Source organism: Odocoileus virginianus, chromosome 11 (genome assembly GCF_023699985.2).
Source record: "Odocoileus virginianus isolate 20LAN1187 ecotype Illinois chromosome 11, Ovbor_1.2, whole genome shotgun sequence".
NCBI lineage: Eukaryota > Metazoa > Chordata > Mammalia > Artiodactyla > Cervidae > Odocoileus > Odocoileus virginianus.
This window is the reverse complement of record NC_069684.1, coordinates 65,825,301-65,848,054: the sequence shown is the minus strand read 5'-3', so window position 1 is coordinate 65,848,054 and position 22,754 is coordinate 65,825,301. Positions and strand designations below refer to the sequence as shown.

General features: G+C 39.0%; 1 protein-coding gene and 2 pseudogenes across 1 annotated transcript in view; 2 read left to right on the top strand and 1 right to left on the bottom strand.

Moving 5' to 3' along the window:
• CDC73 (cell division cycle 73) overlaps positions 1-22,754 on the bottom strand; it is a 93,134-nt gene that overhangs the window by 988 nt on the left and 69,392 nt on the right. The window contains exons 12-16 of the mRNA XM_070474534.1: positions 22,313-22,348; positions 21,928-22,015; positions 11,812-11,973; positions 5,845-5,945; positions 728-869 (exon numbers count right to left, since the gene is read on the bottom strand). Of these exons, the coding sequence (XP_070330635.1) occupies positions 728-869; positions 5,845-5,945; positions 11,812-11,973; positions 21,928-22,015; positions 22,313-22,348 (529 nt within the window). The remainder of the gene's footprint in view (positions 1-727; positions 870-5,844; positions 5,946-11,811; positions 11,974-21,927; positions 22,016-22,312; positions 22,349-22,754) is intronic.
• Positions 16,257-17,177, top strand: LOC110150425 (calponin-2 pseudogene; annotated as a pseudogene).
• Positions 20,189-21,363, top strand: LOC110150421 (nucleosome assembly protein 1-like 1; annotated as a pseudogene).

The window sequence follows — 22,754 nt, the reverse complement described above, 5'->3', positions numbered from 1 at the left end:
AACCATTCATCTTATTAATTTCTACAATGTAAGAGCTTCTGGCTAGGATAATGACTCTCTTTAATATATTATCAATTGCAACCACTGGGTTATCTCAATCATCTCTGACTCTGAGGAAACACATAATATTTGGTGAGAGACCAAGAAAGTTACAGGCTTTAAAAAGCACCTCAAACTAGAACAGGTTCAATGGTACTGTGATCATACGCTGTCCTTACTTTCCAAATTATAAAACTGTATTATTGTAAAGGGCTTTAGAAAAAAACAATTTATACCAGTGATTAAGATAAATTCAAAAACCAAATTCCTTTCACGAGCTACCAGCTACCCATACCTCAAGTAGAGTCAGAAACCTTTCAAAAGGTGCTGTCAAAAAATGAAGGGACTGCTTAAAGCCAGTTCCTTGGGTAGACAGAAAACAAGGTTCAGAAAAGTCACAGGGTTCATTAGAGTCAAATTGCAAAACCAAGACCAAATCTGAGTCTTTGAACTCAGGTTTAGTTTTCTCTCTACTAAGCTTTAAGCCGTTTCTCCCTTTGTTTCCAAAGTCAATACAACAAAGATACTGTGTTAATTACCTATTTTAGATCAACATCAAATTAGGCAATGTTTGAAAGGGGAACTGGGGGGTATGGTTCACAACTCTAAAGAACTTAAAATGCAACTGAGAAGACAGGAAAACCACTGCAATGAAACAGAAGTAAGTGCATTTTAGGATTACGATTACCTATCCAATGTTTCCCAGAATCGTAAGAAAACTGGTCTGTCCAGATGACGTTTGTGATAGCTGAGCTCTAATACTGTTACGTCCCATTTCTGAACGTTTGGGTCCAGACGAACTTCATCATATTTGAGATGGAAGGCTTTAACTAGAAGTAGGAGAAATAATGTTCTTTATTCAAACTGCAATCAACATTATAAAAATATTTTATAAAGGAATAAAATACCAACCACAGACATTAACCAAAAAAACTTAAAAAAAAAAAAAAAAAAAAGTTCAATCTCTCTTCTACCAACAAAGCTGCATCACAACCTAAGTGATCTCTGAAATAGAGGCTAGGCACTGGAGTATCTCCCAAAACATTTAATTCAACAAAAACTTACTGAGGCTTATACACACCAGCCACTGGGGACTGCAATGAAGAATGAGGTAAAATAAAACGTGTACGATCCAGTGAAGGGTAATAAGAAAACACCATCTCACATACAGCATGATAAAGGTAGCAGAATATCACAGAAACACCAGAGAGTAGTTTACCCAGATTACAGGATTCAGAAAAAGCTTGGATAGGTAGGGTGGCATAAGAATTAGGCAAACACAGAACAAAAGTGATCCAATTAACAAAAGAGCATGTTCAAAGAGGAAATGGTTCAGTTTAGAAACTAGAGAAATTTAACAAAGTTGCATCATGCAAAGTAACATAGGAAATGGATGAAGGATAAGACCACAGAGCAGTGTTGGTCCTAAAGGTCACATTAAGGAGCTTGGATGGTTGCTTAAGAGACATGACGACTCACTCTGCAAAGTGTTTAGCAGAGACCAATGATACGGTATAAAACCTAGAGGAGAGACAGACAGATCTGCTCTACTGGGGAGAAGATACACATGACAGGAAAGATTCAAGAAGTAATTAGCAAGTGATAGAACAAATGGGATATGGCAAGAAATAATGAAAAAGGAAGAAGAACTGGAAGGTCTCTAGAGAAAGTGACTTGGAAATAGATATTTACTTGATATAAAAAGAGGCTAGCAAAGATCCTGAAAAACAGGATTTCAGGCAGAAGGAACAGTTGGTACAAAGGCCCTGCGACAGAAGCAAGCTCAGAATGCCCTACCCAAGAACAACTCTCTGTAGGCAATGTCCTACATGTAGATCCTACTCAGCCATGGTTAAAAAAAAAAAATTCTGAAATTTATTTCAAATGTGATAATAAACCACTGGGTAGTTTGAAGCAAGAAGGTAAAATTATCTGATTTTCACTTTGAAAAGATAATCTCTAGGTGTTGGGGAGATTAGAGACTCTAGGACAAAAGTTCCCAACAAGTGTATGCTGCCAAGGTTGACAGGTGACCACAAAACACTGACTGAATCTTCCTCCTTGATCTTCTATCTGATTGGACCACTCTTGGCAGTTTATCACTGCATGTGCAATCAGTTTATCATCAGTGGAGTGTTAGTTTTACGTGTACACATGGAAGACGTTTTGCTTTTCTTTCCATTTTTTACTTTTTCTTCCAACATTCAAGATATAAACATTACTATCACCATTATGATCTAGTATTAGGAGTTTCTAAGGAGAAAATGATTGACTGTTAATTGTTTTTAATAGCTACTTTATAGACTGCTTGATCCATATCACTTGCAAGCTTACTGGCTTTTGATGTTAACAATTAATCAAGGTCTAAGTCTTGATTAAAATACAAAATAAACCACTTGTGACCCTCTGATGGCCCAAAAAACACATAAACATTATTGCTAAGTATTTGGTTTTATAAATAAAGGTCTCCTCACTGAGTATATTATGTATTTTGAATTTAATTCAAATTAACCAATTTAAACCAGTTCATTAAAGGGGCTGTATGTTATGGATTCAGAAAAGCCATTTTCAAAATACTTACTATATATGTAAAAAATATTTGTTTCTTTAAATTTTTAAATCAAATGAAGTCACTGTTCAGTACTCTCTGCTCATTACATGTTTCTCTTTTCTGATCTTCTCATTATTTGTTTTAAATTGTTCTTAAAAATACATGAGTTATAATTTTTTAAATGACTTAACCTAAAGTCACAAGGGCCAATAATCCCCTTTACTAATTTCAATAGATTTAGTTTACATAGCATTTCTTCTAAACCTGAATATCAGAGTTCAAAAAGTTTAAGCCACAAAATGAGGAAACAGTTTCTTTCATTACACAAAGTATCTTAACAGCATGAAGCAATGGTGGCAAGCAAACTTAAACCAAGACATCACCATAAAATATCTTTCTTACTCAGAAAAAGACATAGTTTTTAAGCCTCACCAAAAATAGAAGAAATAAGTTTCTTTTATAAGAAGACAGTTATCTGGGAGTACTAAAGCAAAATTTTACAAAGTTGTTGTTCATTTTCTGCAAACTGCATGATTGTTGTCAATACATTTTTTGCAGAAACAAAGGAAACAGAAAAGGTGCTCTTAAATAGCATTTTGGTGGATAGATGATGGCATGTAAAATGACAAAGGGGCAGCATAATAGAGAAGATTATTAAATCAGAAAATTTTCTCAATGATAACAAAAAATTTGAAGAAACTGTCATTTAAAAATCTTGGTCAACAAATGCATGTAACCACCTGAAGCATAAAAAATAGTATTTTAAAAAATCAGTATCAAGCTCAAATTTCTCATAATTTTGAAAAGGTTTTATTTGGCAATTTTATAGAGTTTAAGATCTTCTCTAAACCTCTGTAATTTATTATGCAGCATGAAGAAAATACATTTTTTTACCAAGTACCCTCAGTTTATTCCTATGCTATACAGATATTATCATTTTCAATGTAGGTTATGCAGGAAAGGTGAGAAGCTAGAATAGTCAAGAGTTAATTTACAACAAGGAGACCAGCTAAAAGCTAAGAGATAACATATTTCTAAATTTCTGGCTTATGCAAATTACTAAAAACACTGAGGAAAAGAACAGTCTGGGGATGATGGAGAACGTAAGACAACAGATTCCTCTCGTAACAGGCAGAGTCCGATGCACCAATGGACTTCACAGGAGCCACCTGGTCATCAGTGAGACAGGGAGGACCCAGAACACCAGCCAGAGACATAACTTAGAACTAAGGACAGAAATGACAGGAAGCCACCAGATCTCCTCGAGTGAGTGTCCATACTTAAAGCAGAAGAGAAACGGGAACACAGGAATGTCACTGCTGGCACTGAAAGCCAGAGGAAAGACAGCTAGAGTCTGAGTCAAAGCAACAAGCCCTCAGAAAAGAACATTTTAAGGGGAGGAAATGGATCAAGAGTAATCTGATAAGGAGACCAAAAGTAGCCAATATCTGGATCCCTGTGGGAGCAGTTCAGTGGGTGAGCAGGCAAGTACCACAGCTGCCTGAGATCAATCAGAGAGCCAGACAACGGCTTCAAAGGCGTGGCTGTGGAGGGAAAGGAGAGGAAGCTAGAAGAAAAGGGGGGTGAAGAGGAAAGGGCTTCTTTCCATGTGTTTCAGATGGAAGGGCAAGAGTACTTTCATTTTAAATGCTGGTTAAGTAAAGAAGGAAGGTTTAAGAGAAAGTAATTCATGGAAGAAAATCATTATTGTTAACTTAAAAAAAAAAAAATCTCTAAGTCCTTATCTAAATTTCTGAAGACTAATGATCTGAACAAAACCACAATTAAAAGTTATATTCTTAATGAAATTTGGAGAATATTTTTATCTTCAAGACATTCTAATCATTTTTTATTACAGTACTATTCAACAAGGCAAGCAAGTAGGTAAAACACAACAAAATTAGTGTTCAGTGACATTTTGCTTTCATTAAAAATTCCCACTCTCCCTGTATCTTTGACTTCTATTTATCAAATCTGTGCATTACTCAGGTTTTGGAAATAACACAAAAAACTATCATCATATTAGCATTCATTTTTAAAACTGAATGAAGGGAGGAGAATAATGATTAAAAGCTTTCAAGCTTGGGTAATTTTCAGCCTAAAAGAATGGTGGCACCACTGACAAAAACTAAACTGCTTTATTTAAAACAACAAACAGCTGTTTGTTGTTTCACAGTAGCACAGTAGTACAATCTACATTCAAAGCAACTAAAGTTGTTATTTCTAACAAACATACTTGGTTTCATGAGGATGCTTTTTAAAACATGCTTTTATTACTGATACTAACTTCACTGGGTACTCAAATAATAATTAAAAGGGCTTCCCTGGTGACTCAAATGGCAAAGAATCTGCCTGCAACGCAGGAGACCCAGGTTCAACCCCTGCGTCAGGAAGATCCCCTGGAGAAGAAACTGGCAACCCACTCCAGTACTCTGCCTGAAGAATTCCACGGACAGAGAATCTGGTCAGGCTACAGTTCATGGAATTTCTGTTCAGTCAGACTTTCATTCCTCTACTATTGATGTATTAATAATGCCAAAATATGATCAATACAAGATATGATACACGAAATTTACACCTCTACAAAATGCTTCCCAATGCCATGCTCTTTTCTGTGCTGATTACATGAGAGTCAATGAGTCAAATGACACCCCTCACATCCTGGAACTGGCAATAAGCCAGGGAGGACTTACAATACAGATATAAAAATGAGATTAAAAAAAAAAATGAGGTCAAGTCAAGCAATGAATGTTACCATGAGATCACCAGGAGAAAGTAATGGTCACTTCCAGGACAGTCAGAGGAGGGGATCCCTAAAGGAGAGAGTAACTGGCTACGACCTGAACCAACAGCAAAGGGCCAATTCCTCTGCAACCGTCTCAGACAGTGAGAACAGCGGGCAACAGTCAAGCGGCACTGTTAGTTCCACAAAAGTCAGCCTGTTTAAAGACTGGCAATCAATTTTACATGTCTGTACATGAAACAAGATTAATGATTTCTAAGCAACCTACAAATTAATTACTAACGCTGAAACATAGGCAATAATTCACTTTTAGATATACACAGAAAATATTAATATTCCAAAAAAACACTTTAAAATATTTCACAGGTGTTTAAAAATAAAAATATATGGTACATAGTAAGAATCCTTTGATATACACATCACATGTGCAGAGCCATAGATGACTCTTTCTCTTTAATAAAGCAAAAACATTTCTACATTAGATAAGCAGTAAAAATAAAGAGAATCTTACTTTTAGCAAATATGTCAACTGGTGATCCATCAGGCAAAAGCCACGGCCAACCTTTGAACTGCCACGCAGGACCCTGCACGAAAACTGCTACGACCCGGTCCCTGTTAGCAGAGAAGAGGAAAGGGAAGAGGGGAAACTGAGTAGTTCAGGTATTCTCAGTTACTACATCCCTTAGATGGTGGCTGCGACAGCACACGAGCGCGGCCTAGAGGAGCTACCCCACATCCAAGGTAAGAGAAACCCAAGTAAGACGGCAGGCTCTGAGAGAGGGCATCAGAGGACAGACAGACTGAAACTACAATCACAGACAACTAGCCAAGCTGATCATATGGACCACAGCCTTATCTAACTTAATGAAACTAAGCCATGTTGTGTGGGGCCACCCGAGACTGATGGGTGATGGTGGAGAGGTCTGACAGAATGTGGTCCACCAGAGAAAGGAATGGCAAACCACTTCAGTATTCTTGCCTTGAGAACCCCATGAACAATATGAAAAGGCAAAAAGATAGGACACTGAAAGATGAATTCCCCAGGTCGGTAGGTGCCCAATATGCTACTGGAGATCAGTGGAGAAATAACTCCAGAAAGAATGAAGGGATGGAGTCAAAGCAAAAACAACACACAATTGTGGATAGGACTGGTCATAGGGGCAAGATCCGATGCTGTAAAGAGCAATATTGCATAGGAACCTGGAACATTACGTCCATGAATCAAGGCAAATTGGAAGTGGTAAAACAGGAGATGGCAAGAATGAACACTGACATTCTAGGAATCAGCAAACTAAGATGGACTGGAATGGGTGAATTTAACTCAGATGACCATTATATCTACTACTGTGGGCAGCAATCCCTTAGAAGAAATGGAGTAGCCATCATGGTCAACAGAAGAGTCTGAAATGCAGTACTTGGATTCAATTTCAAAAAACAACAGAATGATCTCTATTTCCAACGCAAACCATTCAATATCACGGTAATCCAAGTCTATGCCTCGACCAGTAATGCTGAAGAAGCTGAAGTTGAATGGTTCTATGAAGACCTACAAGACCTTTTAGAGCTAACACCCATGAAAGATCCTTTTCATTATAGGGGACTGGAAAGCAAAGTAGGAAGTCAAGAAATACCAAGAATACCTTCAAATTTGGCCTTGGAGTACAGAATGAAGCAGGGGGCAAAGACTAACAGAGTTCTGCCAAGAGAATGCATTGGTCATAGCAAACACCCTCTTCCAACAACACACACAGATAAGACTCTACACATGGACATCACCAGATGGTCAACACCGAAATCAGACTGATTATATCCTTTGCAGTCAAAGATGGAAAAGCTCTATACAGTCAGCAAAAACAAGACTGGGAACGGACTGTGGCTCAGATCATGAACTCCTTTTTGCCAAATTCAAACTGAAATTGAACAAAGTGGGGAAAACCACTAGACCATTCAGGTATGACCTAAACCAAATCCCTTATGACTATATAGTGGAAGTGAGAAATAGATTTAAGGGACTAGATCTGATAGAGTGCTTGATGAACTATGGACAGAGGTTCGTGACATTGTACAGGACACAGGAATCAAGACCATCCCCAAGAAAAAGAAATGCAAAAAAGCAAAATGGCTGTCTGAGGAGGCCTTACAAATAGCTGTGAAAAGAAGGGAAGCAAAAAGCAAAGGAGAAAAAGAAAGATATACTCATTTGAACACAGAGTTCCAAAGAATACCAAGGAGAGGTAAGAAAGCCTTCTTCAGAGATGAATGTAAAGAAATAGAGGAAAACAACAGAATGGGAAAGACTAGAGATCTCTTCAAGAAAATTAGATACCAAGGGAACATTTCGTGCAAAGATGGGCTCAATAAAGGACAGAAATGGTATGGACCTAACAGAAGCAGAAGATATTAAGAAGAGGGGTCATGAATACACAGAAGAACTGGACAAAAAAGATCTTCACGACCCAGATAATAACGAAGATGCGATCATTCACACTCACCTAGAGCCAGACATCCTGGAATGTGAAGTCAGGTGGGCCTTAGAAAGCATCACTAAGAACTAAGCTAGTGGATGTGATGGAATTCCAGTTGAGCTATTTCAAATCCTGAAAGATGATGCTGTGAAAGTGCTGCACTCAATATGCCAGCAAATTTGGAAAACTCAGCAGTGGTCACAGGACTGGAAAAGGTCAGTTTTCATTCCTATCCCAAAGAAAGGCAATGCCAAAGAATGCTCAAACTACCGCACAATTGCACTCATCTCACGCACTAGTAAAGTAATGCTCAAAATTCTCCAAGCCAGGCTTCAACAATATGTGAACCATGAACTTCCAGATGTTCAAGCTAGATTTAGAAAAGGCAGAGGAACCAAAGATCAAATTGCCAACATCTGCTGGATATTTGAAAAAGCAAGAGAGTTCCAGAAAAACATCTATTTCTGCGTTATGGACTATACCAAAGTCTTTGACTGTGTGGATCACAATAAACTGTGGGAAATTCTTCAAGAGACGGGAACACCAGACCACCTGACTTGCCTCTTGAGAAACCTGCATACAGGTCAGGAAGCAACAGTAAGAACTGGACATGGAACAATAGACTGGTTCCAAGTAGGAAAAGGAGTACGTCAAGGCTGTATATTGTCACCCTGCTTATTTAACTTATATGCAGAGTACATCATGAGAAATGCTGGGCTGGAGGAAGCACAAGCTGGAATCAAGATTGCCAGGAGAAATATCAATAACCTCAGATATGCAGATGACACCACCCTTAAGGCAGAAAGTGAAGAAGAACTAAAGAGCCTCTTGATGAAAGTGAAAGAGGAGAGTGAAAAAGTTGGCCTAAAGCTCAACATTCAGAAAACTAAGATCATGGCATGTGGTCCCATCATTTCATGGAAAATAGATGGGGAAACAGTGGCTGACTTTATGTTTGGGGGCTCCAAAATCATTGCAAATGGTGACTGCAGCCATGAAATTAAAAGATGCTTACTCTTTGAAAGGAAAGTTATGACCAACCTAGACAGCATATTAAAAAGCAGAGACATTACTTTGCCAACAAAGGTCCGTCTAGTCAAGGCTATGGCTTTTCCAGTGGTCATGTACGGATGTGAGAGATGGACTATAAAAAAAGCTGAGTGCCAAATAACTGATGCTTTTGAACTGTGGTGTTGGAGAAGACTCTTGAGAGTCCCTTGGACTGCAAGGAGATCCAACCAGTCCATCCTAAAGCTCAGTCTTGGGTGTTCACTGGAAGGACTGATGTCAAACCTGAAACTCCAATACTTTGGCCTCGTAATGGGAAGAGCTGACTCATTTGTAAAGACCCTGACGCTGGGAAAGATTGAGGGCAGGAGGAGAAAGGGACGACAGAGGGTGAGATAGCTGGATGGCATTACCGACACAACGGACATGGGTTTGGGTGGACTCCGGGAGTTGGTGAGGGACAGGGAGGCCTGGAGTGCTGTGGTTCATGGGGTCACAAAGAGTTGAGACACAACTGAGGGACTGAACTGAACTGAGAACCCTTAGGGAAAGAGTCTCACCATCGTTCCTGCAGGAGTCTCCTGTCTACACTTCAGAGAGATAACATAGTGCTGCATGACTATCGCTTCTCTTTATGTTACACCAGTAGAGTATGTTAACGACTGCTACGCTTCCTATGCATTGTTTTTAACACTTAAGTCATTTAAACATAATTACGTGCACAGTCCTTACATGAGATCCTTTCAGTCTTTTATCTCTGCCTGATCTATTAATTAGTGGGCCTATTCTTCTAATGTAATAGGGAACAATAGTGTATCTGTTAATTGAAAACGTTGGTTTTAAAATAAAATCATTTAAAATTCAAACATCTTAAATGTTTCACTTTAATTAAAAATATTATAAATTACAATAGTTCACTATTTTGAATTCACTATTCACTAAAGCTCCAACATCTTGAGTTCTTCTGATTATCTGGAAAATAATCTGTGTACAGGAACCACGTAAATTTTAAACTTTTTCAATTGTTTTACAACTATTTCACTCACTTTGAATTCTCTAATTTGTGTGTGTGCGTGTGCTAAAGCAACTTGTTTTTCCCAGACATTTAACTTTCTTTTCCTAAAAAAGCACAAATCTCTTTCTGGGCCCTTACATTTCACTGGTTTACAAAATATTAACTTGAGAAATTATAATAAAAATAACTACCATAAACAGTTTAAGCCTACAACTAAAGAAGTGGGAACAAAATCAAAACGTTAACAAGAATAACCAACACTGGTAAGACTTACTACGAGCATTCACTATGTGCCAGTGCTGGTCGACACAGCTTACTCATGTCTACACACTTAGCCCTCAAAACACTCCTGTGAGGTAATCTATTACCCCTATTTGACAGAACAGCAGAGTATGCTTGAGACCAGGAGGCAGGAAGTGGGAAGGGGGGAGGAGTGTGGAGAAGAGGAGGTAGGAAGAGAGAGAGGGGGGAACCAATGACTGACCTCGTGCACCAGTCATGCTACTGTCCTATATGGGGACTGATAAATCGTGACAACAGCCAACTCACTGTTATACTGGAAAACAATTTTGACCTCATGACTCCCTTAAAGGGCCCTGGAAACGCCCAGAGGACCACAGACCATACTGTGATAATCACTGCAATTAGATAGAGACTCTAAGCATCCAAGAGAATATTCAGCCAAGATTACCTTCAAAGTAAAGACCTACAGCAACAAAGTTACTGTGAAAAACCAAAGCTTAAAATTCTTAACAGCTCAAAATCTCTTAAGGTTAAAATTAAATCTTAAATTAAAAATTTCACAGGATATATGCTCCACACTGCCTAAACCATCTTTGGGAATGGAGCACATTATTAAATGGCCTCTTAATTTTATGACATAACTTGCAGCACACACTAGTTGAAGGACAAAGGTGCCTGCCAGAAAAAAGGGAATTTGTCAGACAGAGGTCACCCAGATCCTTCAGTGTCTCACAGGGTTAGCAGGGGAGCAGTATAATAAAAATACCACTCCCAATGAATTCCTGAAAGGATAATTAACAGAGAAGAGAAGAAGAAAGGTAAGGAAAATACCTTCCCTACGTTATGACACCAATGGCCAGGGCCCAAGCTAATATACAAAAGCAGTACAATGCAGTGATGGCACTTGCACACACTGTATGACTGCTTTCTGCAAATATGTGCAAACATACAAATGACATAACTTTCTACTTATTACAAGTTTTAAACATACCTGAAATTCTCATCTTACAGTTCACATATAACTCAAAGTATCTCTGTTAGGTACTAGGACAGAATACTAATATGAGAGCCCTTGATTCTTCACTAAAATTTTAACATACTAGTATTCTCACTGGCTTGATTTTCTAATATCTGAAGACTAACGAGTATGTCAAAGGTAAATTTCAGCTAATGAGTCAATGTGTTACACTCTCTGTATCAGAGAGATGCACATTCAGACTGTGTATTTTTATTCTGGCTTAGATTAATGAAATAATTTAAGGTAATTCATGTACCTGAATATATAGGCACTTTATATTATAATTAGCTCAACATTTTATTAAAGGATATTTTAATTCAATAAAAGATGAACTGGGATGATGATGTTATTATTTTCATTAAATTATTCCCTCACAATAAAAGTAACAATGCTTTCACTTATCATTTCTTTACCAAGGAAAATCTGAATTCTCCAAATCAAAAATCTAAAATATAGGCCCTCTAAAACAACACTAGTCTACGTGAAAATTTTCTTCCAAAAGCTGATCCAGAATAAGTGGACAAGTGGACTGTTTTCCACAAGTTTATGTTTCTTCTTACAGACGTCCAAATTATATTTACTTGATACTAGATAACATTATTGATGACTCAATTAGACACTAACACAGGTTTTAAGGATAGAATTCAATATCTAGCATTCATGATAAAATCTGGTATTTGTTAATTACACAAAAAGTGAAGGACTCTGTAACAGCATCGACTAACTCACCAGTCCTGAGGCATCAGCTTAAGGGGCTGGTCGACCACTCTGTAAGGAACTGTGACACTAATGGCAGTACCACCTGGTTGCATCTGGTCTTTTCTTCTCTGAATTAGAGTTTCATTTTCTCGTTGGCAGCCTTGTTTCTTCTTTTCATCTGATGGAACAAATCTTTCAAAAAATAGGAGACAAAATGATTCCACAACAATCATTAAATGAGAAAAGAACTACTTTGAAATTACTTTTAAAATGATAGTTTTAAACCAAAAACATTATTTTAAATATATGCTCACTCTGCATGTACAGAATATGGGTCTTTCCTTTGCATGCCAAACAGAAGTCAAGCTCACTTACAAGAAGTCAGTGTGTGTGAATCTCACACTCAGACACAATTAGTGTGTGAGAGTGTGACACGATGGTTCCGTATACAACCACACTAATCCTTGATTTCTCAAATGCTAGTAAGAGGGAAATTTTTACTATATATCAAAGATCACTTGAAATGGAGCTGATGTGGCTAGATATAGATAGGTGATTCAATCCATCAAAGAGTGTCACCAAATACCCCTTTCCACACGGTAACCACCATGCCCACAAGACACAGAACATGTGCAACAAACAAGAGAAATTTCCTCCTGCACCCTTCAGTAATCCCTACACTTCTCCCCCAACAGGCAACCACACAACTCTGCTTTCCATCAACACAGGTGACTTCCAGGAATTCATATGTGGAATCACACAGGAATGTACTCTTCCATGCCCGGCTTCTTTCATTCGATTTAATGTTTCTGACATTTATCCATGCTGGGGGGCATACTGGTAGTTCATTCTTTTTTACTGTTGAGCAAAATTCTATTGTATGAATCTGACACAATCAATTTATACATTCTCCTGTGGTACATTTGGGAGGTTCCAAAGTTGGGGTTATTACAAATAAAGCTACTGTAAACACTCTGGTATAAGCCTTTTTATAGACATATGTTTTCATTTCATTCTCTTACATAAATACCTATGAGTGGAACTGTTGGATCGCAGGGTATGTTTAACTTTAAAAGAAACTGTCAAAGTTTTTCAATGTGGAATAAATTATAAAGAACATTCTAAAGGCATCTCTGAGCTAGCTAGCAAGAAGTAAAGAATTCTTGGGCCAGAGAACTGAGTTAAGAATGGACTCAAAAAGGTCAGGATAACACTGCAGACTTCAACCTATGGAAGGCAGTGGCAAACTAATTAAACTTAAGTTTTGTCTTTTACTTTATTTCACTAGACTCTTGGAAGAGGAGACAAAACCCATATTCTGCTCAAGGTAGAGAATCGAACAGAAATTCCTTCTTTCATAAAGTTAGGACTCTGGGGGTTCAGTATAATGTAAACCAGAAATAAACTTACTGCCCACCCGTTTTCCTAACCTCAACTCAGCCCTAACCAACACCCTGACAATTGCAAGAAAAATCAAATCTCAGAATTATAAATTGGACCTCACTTGGATTTAAAGCAAAAATTAACCCTGACCACAGTGGCTGATTCAAAAATACACCTGTTAACACTGTACAAGCCAGGCAAATAGGATTTAATCCCAGGATTTTTGCTGGAATTACTGGAAAATGAGCCCTGTCTCTTTGTGGTGACTGGTAACTTGGGAGTTTCTGATAAGTCAACTTTGCTCCTGAAGGAGGAGAACCTGCCTAAGAGATGGAGACACCAACTCATGCTTATTTCATTTAGCACTGAATTCAACTGTGTCAGAAGCCAGGACTTTTCAGTTCAGTTCAGTTCAGTCTCTCAGAGGTGTCGACTCTTTGCAACCCCATGAACCACAGCGTGCCAGGCCTCCCTGTCCATCACCAACTCCTGGAGTCCACCCAAACCCATGTCCATTGTGTCGGTAACGCCATCCAATCATCTCATCCTCTGTCGTCCCCTTCTCCTCCTGCCCTCAATCTTTCCCAGCGCCACGGTCTTTTCAAATGAGTTAGCTTTTCACATTACATGGCCAAAGTATTGGAGTTTCAGCTTTGACTTCAGTCCTTCCAGTGAACACCCAAGACTGATCTTTAGGATGGACTGGTTGGATCTCCTTGCAGTCCAAGGGACTCTCAAGTCTTCTCCAACACCACAGTTCAAAAGCATCAATTCTTTGGCACTCAGCTTTCTTTATAGTCCAACTCTCACATCCGTACATGACCACTGGAAAAACCACAGCCTTGACTAGACGGACCTTTGTTGGCAAAGTAACGTCTCTGCTTTTTAATATGCTGTCTAGGTTGGTCATAACTTTCCTTCCAAGGAGCAAGCATCTTTTAATTTCATGGCTGCAATCACCATCTGCAGTGATTTTGGAGCCCCCAAACATAAAGTCAGTCACTGTTTCCCCATCTATTTGCCATGAAGTGATGGGACTGTCAGATGCCATGATCTTAGTTTTCTGAATGTTGAGATTTAAGCCAACTTTTTCACTCTCCTCTTTCAATTTCTGCCGTAAGGGTGGTGTCTGCATATCTGAGGTTATTGATATTTCTCCTGGCAATCTTGATTCCAGCTTGTGCTTCCTCCAGCCCAGCATTTCTCATGATGTACTCTGCATGTAAGTTAAATAAGGGTGACAATATACAGCCTTGACGTACTCTTTTTCCTACTTGGAACCAGCCTGTTGTTCCATGTCCAATTCTAACTGTTGCTTCCTGACCTGCATACAGATTTCTCAAGAGGCAGGTCACGTGGTCTGGTGTTCCCGTCTCTTGAAGAATTTCCCACAGTTTATTGTGATCCACACAGTCAAAGACTTTGGTATAGCCCATAACGCAGAAATAGATGTTTTTCTGGAACTCTCTTGCTTTTTCAAATATCCAGCAGATGTTGGCAATTTGATCTCTGGTTCCTCTGCCTTTTCTAAATCTAGCTTGAACATCTGGAAGTTCATGGTTCACATATTGTTGAAGCCTGACTTGGAGAATTTTGAGCATTACTTTACTAGTGCGTGAGATGAGTGCAGTTGTGCAGTAGTTTGAGCATTCTTTGGCATTGCCTTTCTTTGGGATAGGAATGAAAACTGACCTTTTCCAGTCCTGTGACCACTGCTGAGTTTTCCAAATTTGCTGGCATATTGAGTGCGGCACTTTCACAGCATCATCTTTCAGGATTTGAAATAGCTCAACTGGAATTCCATCACATCCACTAGCTTAGTTCTTAGTGATGCTTTCTAAGGCCCACCTGACTTCACATTCCAGGATGTCTGGCTCTAGGTGAGTGTGAGTGATCACAACTTCATTATTTTCTGGGTCGTGAAGATCTTTTTTGTATAGTTCCTTTGTCTATTCTTGCCCCCTCTTCTTAGTATCTTCTGATTCTGTTAGGTCCATACCGTTTCTGTCCTTTATTGAGCCCATCTTTGCATGAAATGTTCCCCTGGTATCTCTAATTTTTGTGATGAGATCTCTAGTCTTTCCCATTCTGTTGTTTTCCTCTATTTCTTTACATTGATCACTGAGGAAGACTTTCTTATCTCTCCTGGCTATTCTTTGGAACTCTGCATTCAAATGGGAATATCTTTCCTTTTCTCCTTTGCTTTTTGCTTCCCTTCTTTTCACAGCTATTTGTAAGGCCTCCTCAGACAGCCATTTTGCTTTTTTGCATTTCTTTTTCTTGGGGATGGTCTTGATTCCTGTGTCCTGTACAATGTCACAAACCTCCGTCCACAGTTCATCAGGCACTCATTGTCTATCAGATCTAGTCCCTTAAATCTATTTCTCACTTCCACTGTATAGTCATAAGGGATTTGGTTTAGGTCATACCTGAATGGTCTAGTGGTTTTCTCCACTTCCCTCAATTTCAGTCTGAATTTGGCAATAAGGAATTCATGATCTGAGGCACAGTCAGCTCCCAGTCTTGTTTTTTCAGTTATGTTGAGCCAATTATTTTTACATAAAGCTACTTTAAGTTGGTTTTTAATACTTAACACAAAAAGTTATGTAACAAAAACAACCAGAACTGCACAATTACCTGGGTGGATATGTGCAATCTGGAGAAATATTCTGACATCCACTGACTCTACCATTATTTTTTTTTTTAGGTATTCCACTTAATATTCTATGACTGTGAAGGAACATGGGTAATATGATTAAAGTCACCACTGTTTAAACAAATACAAATCTCTAAAATAATTTCCTTAGTATAATATAAAATGCAAATGAGAGGATATAATTAGACAAATTCCAGATTTGAAGTCTATATTATTTTGAAAAATGAACAATTTTATCAATATTTCCCGATTAAAAATACAGCTTTCCTTTCTCCTAAATAAAGGAAGTTGAAATTTGTGGGGAAAAAATAATTAGCAATAATACCTGGTGTTAAAAAAACCTCAAACCGAGAATTTAAGGTGAAGCTATGTATGTTGGATTGGCTATGCCGCCAGGTGCTTAGCAGACACAAAAGCAGATCTTTGCCTGCCAGCCATGAACTCCACGCAATTCAACAAGGGGCCCTCGCACAGGCTCTCAGCTGAGGTCAAGAACCGGCTCCAGTCCAGAAACGACCCTCAGAAGGAGGTGGAGCTCCGAAGCTGAACTGAGGACTGCCCAGCCTCTCCATTGGCCTGGACTTCCAGAAGGGTCTGAAGGACTGGATCATCCTGGACACATTCATGAATAAACTGCAGCTGGGCTCAATCCCTAAGACCAACCACTCCATGCAGAAGTGGCAGCAGCCAGAAAACCTCTCCAACTTCATCAAGGTCTCGGTCAGCTACGGCATGAACCCCATCAACCTGTTTGAGGCTGACAAACTGTCTGAAAGTGGGAACTTGATGCAGGTGCCTCTTTCTTGCCCTGGCCAGGAATGCCAAGACAAAGTGATGCAGAGCGGCACGGACACTGGCATCAAAAACTCAGAGAAGTAGGGGTGAGACTCTGATGATGCCACCATGAAGGTGGGCCAGTGCGTCATTGGGTTCCTGATGGGCACTGACAAATGTGCCAGCCAGTCGGGCATGACCGCTTCCAGCACCAGATGGCATCCGTACGACCCCAAAAACCATATCCTGCCCCCCTGGGACCACCTGACCGTCAGCCTCCAGATGGGCACCAACAAGTGTGACAGCCAGGTGGGCACAACAGCTCCAGGGACCCGGCAGCACATTTACAACACAAAGCTGGGGACAGACAAACGTGACAATTCCTCCATGTCCCTGAAGGTGGGCTACACGCAGGGTGCCAACCAGAGAGGTCAGGTCTTTGGCCTGGGCTGGCAGATATACTACCCTAAGTACTGTGCTCATGCCCCAGTGGCTGATGGGGCTCCAGCAACTGCAGGAGAGGGCCAGGCCCAGGGGAGCCCTCAGAGTGCCCCCTCTACTACTAGAGGAGGCGGGCTACTGAGACACCCATGCGGGCTGTCTTCCCACATCACTGATCTATCTGGGTTTTTAGGTTTTTCTGTTTTTTGTCTTGTTTTTCTACATGTCAGAGTGCTACCAGGTAAGAGTCTGGGGGAAAGGGGTGAAGGCCATAGCCAGAGGCATGTGGGGTGGAGGTCCCCACCAGGAGCGCTCCAGGCATGAGGTTTCCCAGCAGACTTTTGGGCCAAGCTGTTAGGTTAGGAGGAAAAGGAAACGCAGGCAGGGAGGGGGAACTGGCCCTGAGTAATTTTCGGTTACATCTACCCCACTTCTCTTTTTTCTGCCAATCAGTCTGTGGTTTCTGTATCCACAGAAATTTCAGGCAGTTTTAGTTAATGAAAATACTTTGTTCAGGGGAGTGCGTGTGGGGGGGGTGGGGTGGGCGGCGGATGCTGAGAGGCGGTCAGGCCACAGTCCCAAAATATTTTAGGTCTTGTGGATTTCCCAAGGACCCTCAGATCACATATCCTGGCCCCTCCCACGGGTCCAGTGGGGACACTGAGGCCCTGGCAGAACAGTGGAGTTCTGAGTGCTTGAGACAAAACTGACCCCCGTTCCCTCCAATTGTCCCCACTCCCCCCACCAAGTACTGCATATGGACCCCCACCCAGAGGCCCCCACAAGGATCAGCCCCTGCCCAGGAGCCCTGGGACCAAGAAATAATGTGCAAATACCAACTGTGGACCAAAAGAAATAAAACCTCTTTTGGCGGGGGGGGGGCAGCAAATCTTCATTCTGAAACTCAGAGAATTTCTACAAGAAAAAATTCCAAGGAGAACAAACAGAAATTACAAAATGAAAACAAAGAAAACCACTAAATGAACAGTTAAAAAGAAAAATCCCTAAAACACAAGGAAACGAGATATCATGAATGAAACAACAGATAAAAGAAAGCAATTAGTAAGGACTTGCAACGGTGCAGCTATCAAAGACCAAACTTGTGAAACAAGCCTGCAAGTATGTAGAGGAAAAAAGAAATTATTGAAAAAAGGCAAGGGGAAGGGAAGGAGCACCAAAGATTTGAAAAAGAACTAAACAGAACCTCTAAAAAAGAAACAATAAGACATCTGAATTTTAAAATGAATAGACAACATGACACTAGGAGATAGCCAAAGGAACAGACAACTAGAAGTTAAACCTTCAGAAATAATCAAGAATGCAGGTGACAGAGAAACAGAAGGAAAGCAGAACTACATAACAGATATAGATAATGAAATGAGAAAGTCTATAGTATGCCTCATTTAAATCCCAGAAAGAAGAGAGAAAAAAAGGAGAAGAAGTGGGGGGACATAGAGATAATGTCTAAAGAGCCAAGACTTTGTGAACTGATGAAAAACACAAATCCACAGATTCAATTCTGATGAATCCCAAAGAGGGATATGTAAGAAATCTACACCTAGGTATAGCAAATAAACAAGTTTACAATGACCTTTAACAAGAGAAAGCAGATAGCCTTCCAAGTACTGATTATCACAGCTGACCTCTGATCCTCAAAAAAGTAAGCTATTATAGAAAATGGTGCAATAACATCTTCAATGTAATAAGTCAATTCCTATACGGTTTTCCAAAGTGGTTGAACCATTCTGCACTGCTGAGGCATTCACGGTCCAGTGTGAGCTTCCGTCTGCTCTCCTGGCAACTCTTCCCCAGGCCTTAAGTAGTCCCCCATATACATATGCTGAACACTGCCTGACTGGTGCGAGGGGAACTCGTGGTCTATCTCTGGAGCACTCCCTCTGTGTAATCTCTTCTCATTGCAACTCTGTCCTATGCAAGGGCCATCATGGCCAGAATCACAAGCCCCATCCAACCAGTTTATTTTAAATAAGCTCATGGTCCCAGAGAAACTTCTCTCAAGATCATGTTTATAAATGTCAATGCTCTTCTTAATACTTCCATAAGAGAACCTTGATCTTGTTACTTAGAATGTTAAAGGTGAGGGCAGGATTTATTTTGTCTTATTTCATTTACTTATTGAAGGGTTAGAAAACTGAAGAATCCTCAGTTTTACATGAAACCAAACAGAATCTATGACAACATGAACTATGGGATACAGCCAGTACTATAATTGTGTGGAGGAGGTTTCAATTATGCATTAATTACATAGCAAAGCCTCAAGCTGACTCAAGCTGTAGGGGAGATGTCAGTTGCAATGAGGTGTTAAACAATGAAGGGAGTGTTTTAAACTCAGAAGAAAAATAAGGCATGATCTATCCAAAGAAGGTAATCTGTTAAAATTGTTTGCTTTCTTGGTAGGAAGGCTAAGGAAACAGGTGCTAAAATTTAGTTTGTGACTTCTATGCACTACTTACTACTTTTAATATTTTAATTATTATCAAATCTATTTCAAGAGGTGGGCAAAAACAATTATATTTCATTTTTGCCCAGCTGTAGACTATTTGAGGAACTGTATATTATTCAGTAATCCACAGCACTGTCTCAATATTAAACTCCATGAAAAAAAAAAGCCTAATATGAGGAAATAAAACCTAAAAATTCCTTCTTTCCATATTGTTATTGGAAAAAAGGTCATTGAAAATTTTACTCATAAGTATTAAAGAAAAAATACTATACAGATACACTTGCACATGCCAGTTACATAGGATTTTTATTCAGCTATTTAAGTCACAGGCACTTAAAATTCAATTCTGCATCTATTAAAACCTAGAGTCAGTAAGTATTACAACTTATTTTGCTACTCATTTTAAATTAGTTGTAAGTTATCTAGAAACAGCATGATTTTCTTTTTGAAGGTCGTTTTTGTTTAAGAACTGCCATCGTTATTTTACAGAGAAAGTTAAGAATCTGGAAATTTTAACACAGGATATAGGTCTCCTCTTTGCTTCTTCAACCAACTTTATTAACGTCTAGGTTAACAAACTATGGCTCCCTTTTCTAGCGCCATGTGCTCGCGGCACCGCCTCTTGCCTCCCGCCGCCCTGAGTCACTGCCTGCACAGCTCAGGTTGCCTGGCTCCCTGTGCTAGCCACCGATATTTGGCATTTGTACAACACAGCAGCCATCGACAACAAAGAACAGTCTGAACTTGATCAAGATTTGGATGATGTTGAAGAAGTAGAAGAAGAAGAAACTGCTGAAGAAATAAAAAATCAAAGTGCGTCAGCTGACTGTTCAAATGATGCAAAATCCTCAGATTCTTGCAGCCCTTCAAGAAAGACTCAATGGTCTGGTAGAAACACCAACAGGATACATTGAAAGAGTTATAAGACGAGTGAATGCTCTCAAAAACCTTCAAGTTAAATGTGCACAAATAGAAGCCAAATTCTATGAGGAAGTTCATAATCTTGAAAGAAAGGGTGCTGTTCTTTATCAGCCCCTGTTTGATAAGCAATGTGAGATCATTAATGCCATTTATGAACCTACAGAAGAATAACGTGAATGGAAACCAGATGACGAAGATGAAACTTCGGAGGAGCTAAAAGAAAAGGCCAAGATTGAAGATGAGAAAAAGGATAAAGAAAAAGAAGATCCCAAGGGAATTCCTGAGTTTTGGTTGTCCGTTTTTAAGAATGTTGACTTGCTCAGTGATGTGGTTCAGGAACATGATGAACCTATTCTGAAGCACTTGAAAGATATTAAAGTGAAGTTCTCAGATGCTGATCAACCTATAAGTTTTGTCTTAGAATTTCACAATGAATATTTCACAAATAAAGTGTTTACAAAGACATATAGGATGAGGTCAGAACCAGATTATTCTGATCCCTTTTCTTTTGATGGACCAGAAATTATGGGTTGTACAGGGTGCCAGATAGATTGGAAAAAAGGGAAGAACGTCACTTTGAAAACAATTAAGAAGAAGCAGAAACACAAGGGACATGGGACAGTTCTTACTGTGACCAAAACAGTTTCTGATGACTCTTTCTTTAATTTTTTTTGCCCCTCCTGAAGTTCCTGAGAGTGGAGATCTGGATGATGATTCTGAAACTATCCTCACTGCAGACTTTGAAATTGGTCACTTTTTACATGAGCGTGTAATCCAAAGGTCAGTGTTATACTTTACTGGAGAAGCTATTGAAGATGACGATGATTATGATGAAGAAGGTGAAGAAGCAGATGAGGAAGGGGAAGAAGAAGGAGATGACGAAAATGATCCAGGCTATAACTCAAAGAAGGATCAAAATCCAGCAAACTGCAAGCAGCAGTGAAGCAGGATGTATGTGGCCTTGAGGATAACCTACACTGATCTACCTTCTGCTTCCCTGGAAAGGATGAGTTTACATCATTTGACAAGCCCATTTCAAGTTTTTTGTTGTTTACTCATTTTTGTTTTTGCAGCCTAAAATAAAAATGTCATATAATTAAAAAAAAAAAAAAAACTATGGTCCCTCCTCCTCCCTCTAGGGTATACACATCTATTAATCTAAAGTACGTTTTACTTTTCTGGTTCTTTACTGGAACTTGGAAATGGGGAGAAGAAAACCTGAATTTGTTTTAGATCTCTAGCCAAAGAAAAATAATTCATGCTAAAAATTAAATGATAACCTCTTTCATTAAGACTTTAGTCAGAGTTTCTACAGTTTTCCCTAAAGGATTCAGATATAAAAGAATATATTCTGTTTTTGAAAATTATATTTGAGACTATCTGCAAAGCCAATAGCACTGAAATTGAACGTTTGTTTTCTCAAAATAAGAAATACTGAATCAGTAACTAGTAATTCTCAACAAAAGCTCCATGTCCTACAAAAAGAACAGTTTTGCAAATTACTTACTTCAGGTCCTGGAGAAGGTCCTTTGCATTAAGCATGGTTATTAAAGAGGTGGTAGCAGCAGGAATTATGATAATGGGTGTTCGAGATCCTATAAAGAAAGAATTTTCAAGGTATCAAATAGGTTATTAAAAAGAATTATAGTTACTTTCCTAATTAAAAAGTTAAAGCCTGCAAATTTGTAATTTTCACTCTTTTGAACTAAGATATTTTAAGCAGCAATGATATTCAGACTAGTTAATGATCAAGACAGCTTGAGCACTAACCACTCAGAATGGACACCAAACACAAACATCTGCTACAACTGCATGAGAAGGCCATCAGTCCTGGTTTTGTAAGCAAGAGCTTACTTTTTAAAACAAGTTTAGAGTCACATGCACAACCTTACCTTTCTTCTGATTTGGGGGAGGTCTGGCTTGAGAAACTGTAAGAAAGAAAAAAAAAAAACAAATATCTGAGTGTTATAAAAAATCACATTCTTATTTTCAAACTTACAAAGCAAATAAGTCCAAAAATATTTGTATTTACATATGGCTCATTAAAAATTTTTTTAATGTACTGCAACTTTCTTAAATAATATGAAGCTATTTCTCTGCTTCAGAAAATCACTATAATGCCTCAGCAGTTCAACAATCAGGAGCTATAAGCAAAGTGGATATACAGCATTGCTAGGCGCTTTGAATCTACATTCATAGATGTTAGGGTCCAGAAAAGGAGGCAAAAAATGATTTCTGAATTAATAGATTACTCTGTGATAAATATAAAAACACAGAGTTCTACAAGAGGATATAACACTGGGAGAAGGGCTGAGAGAGGGAAATGTAATTAAT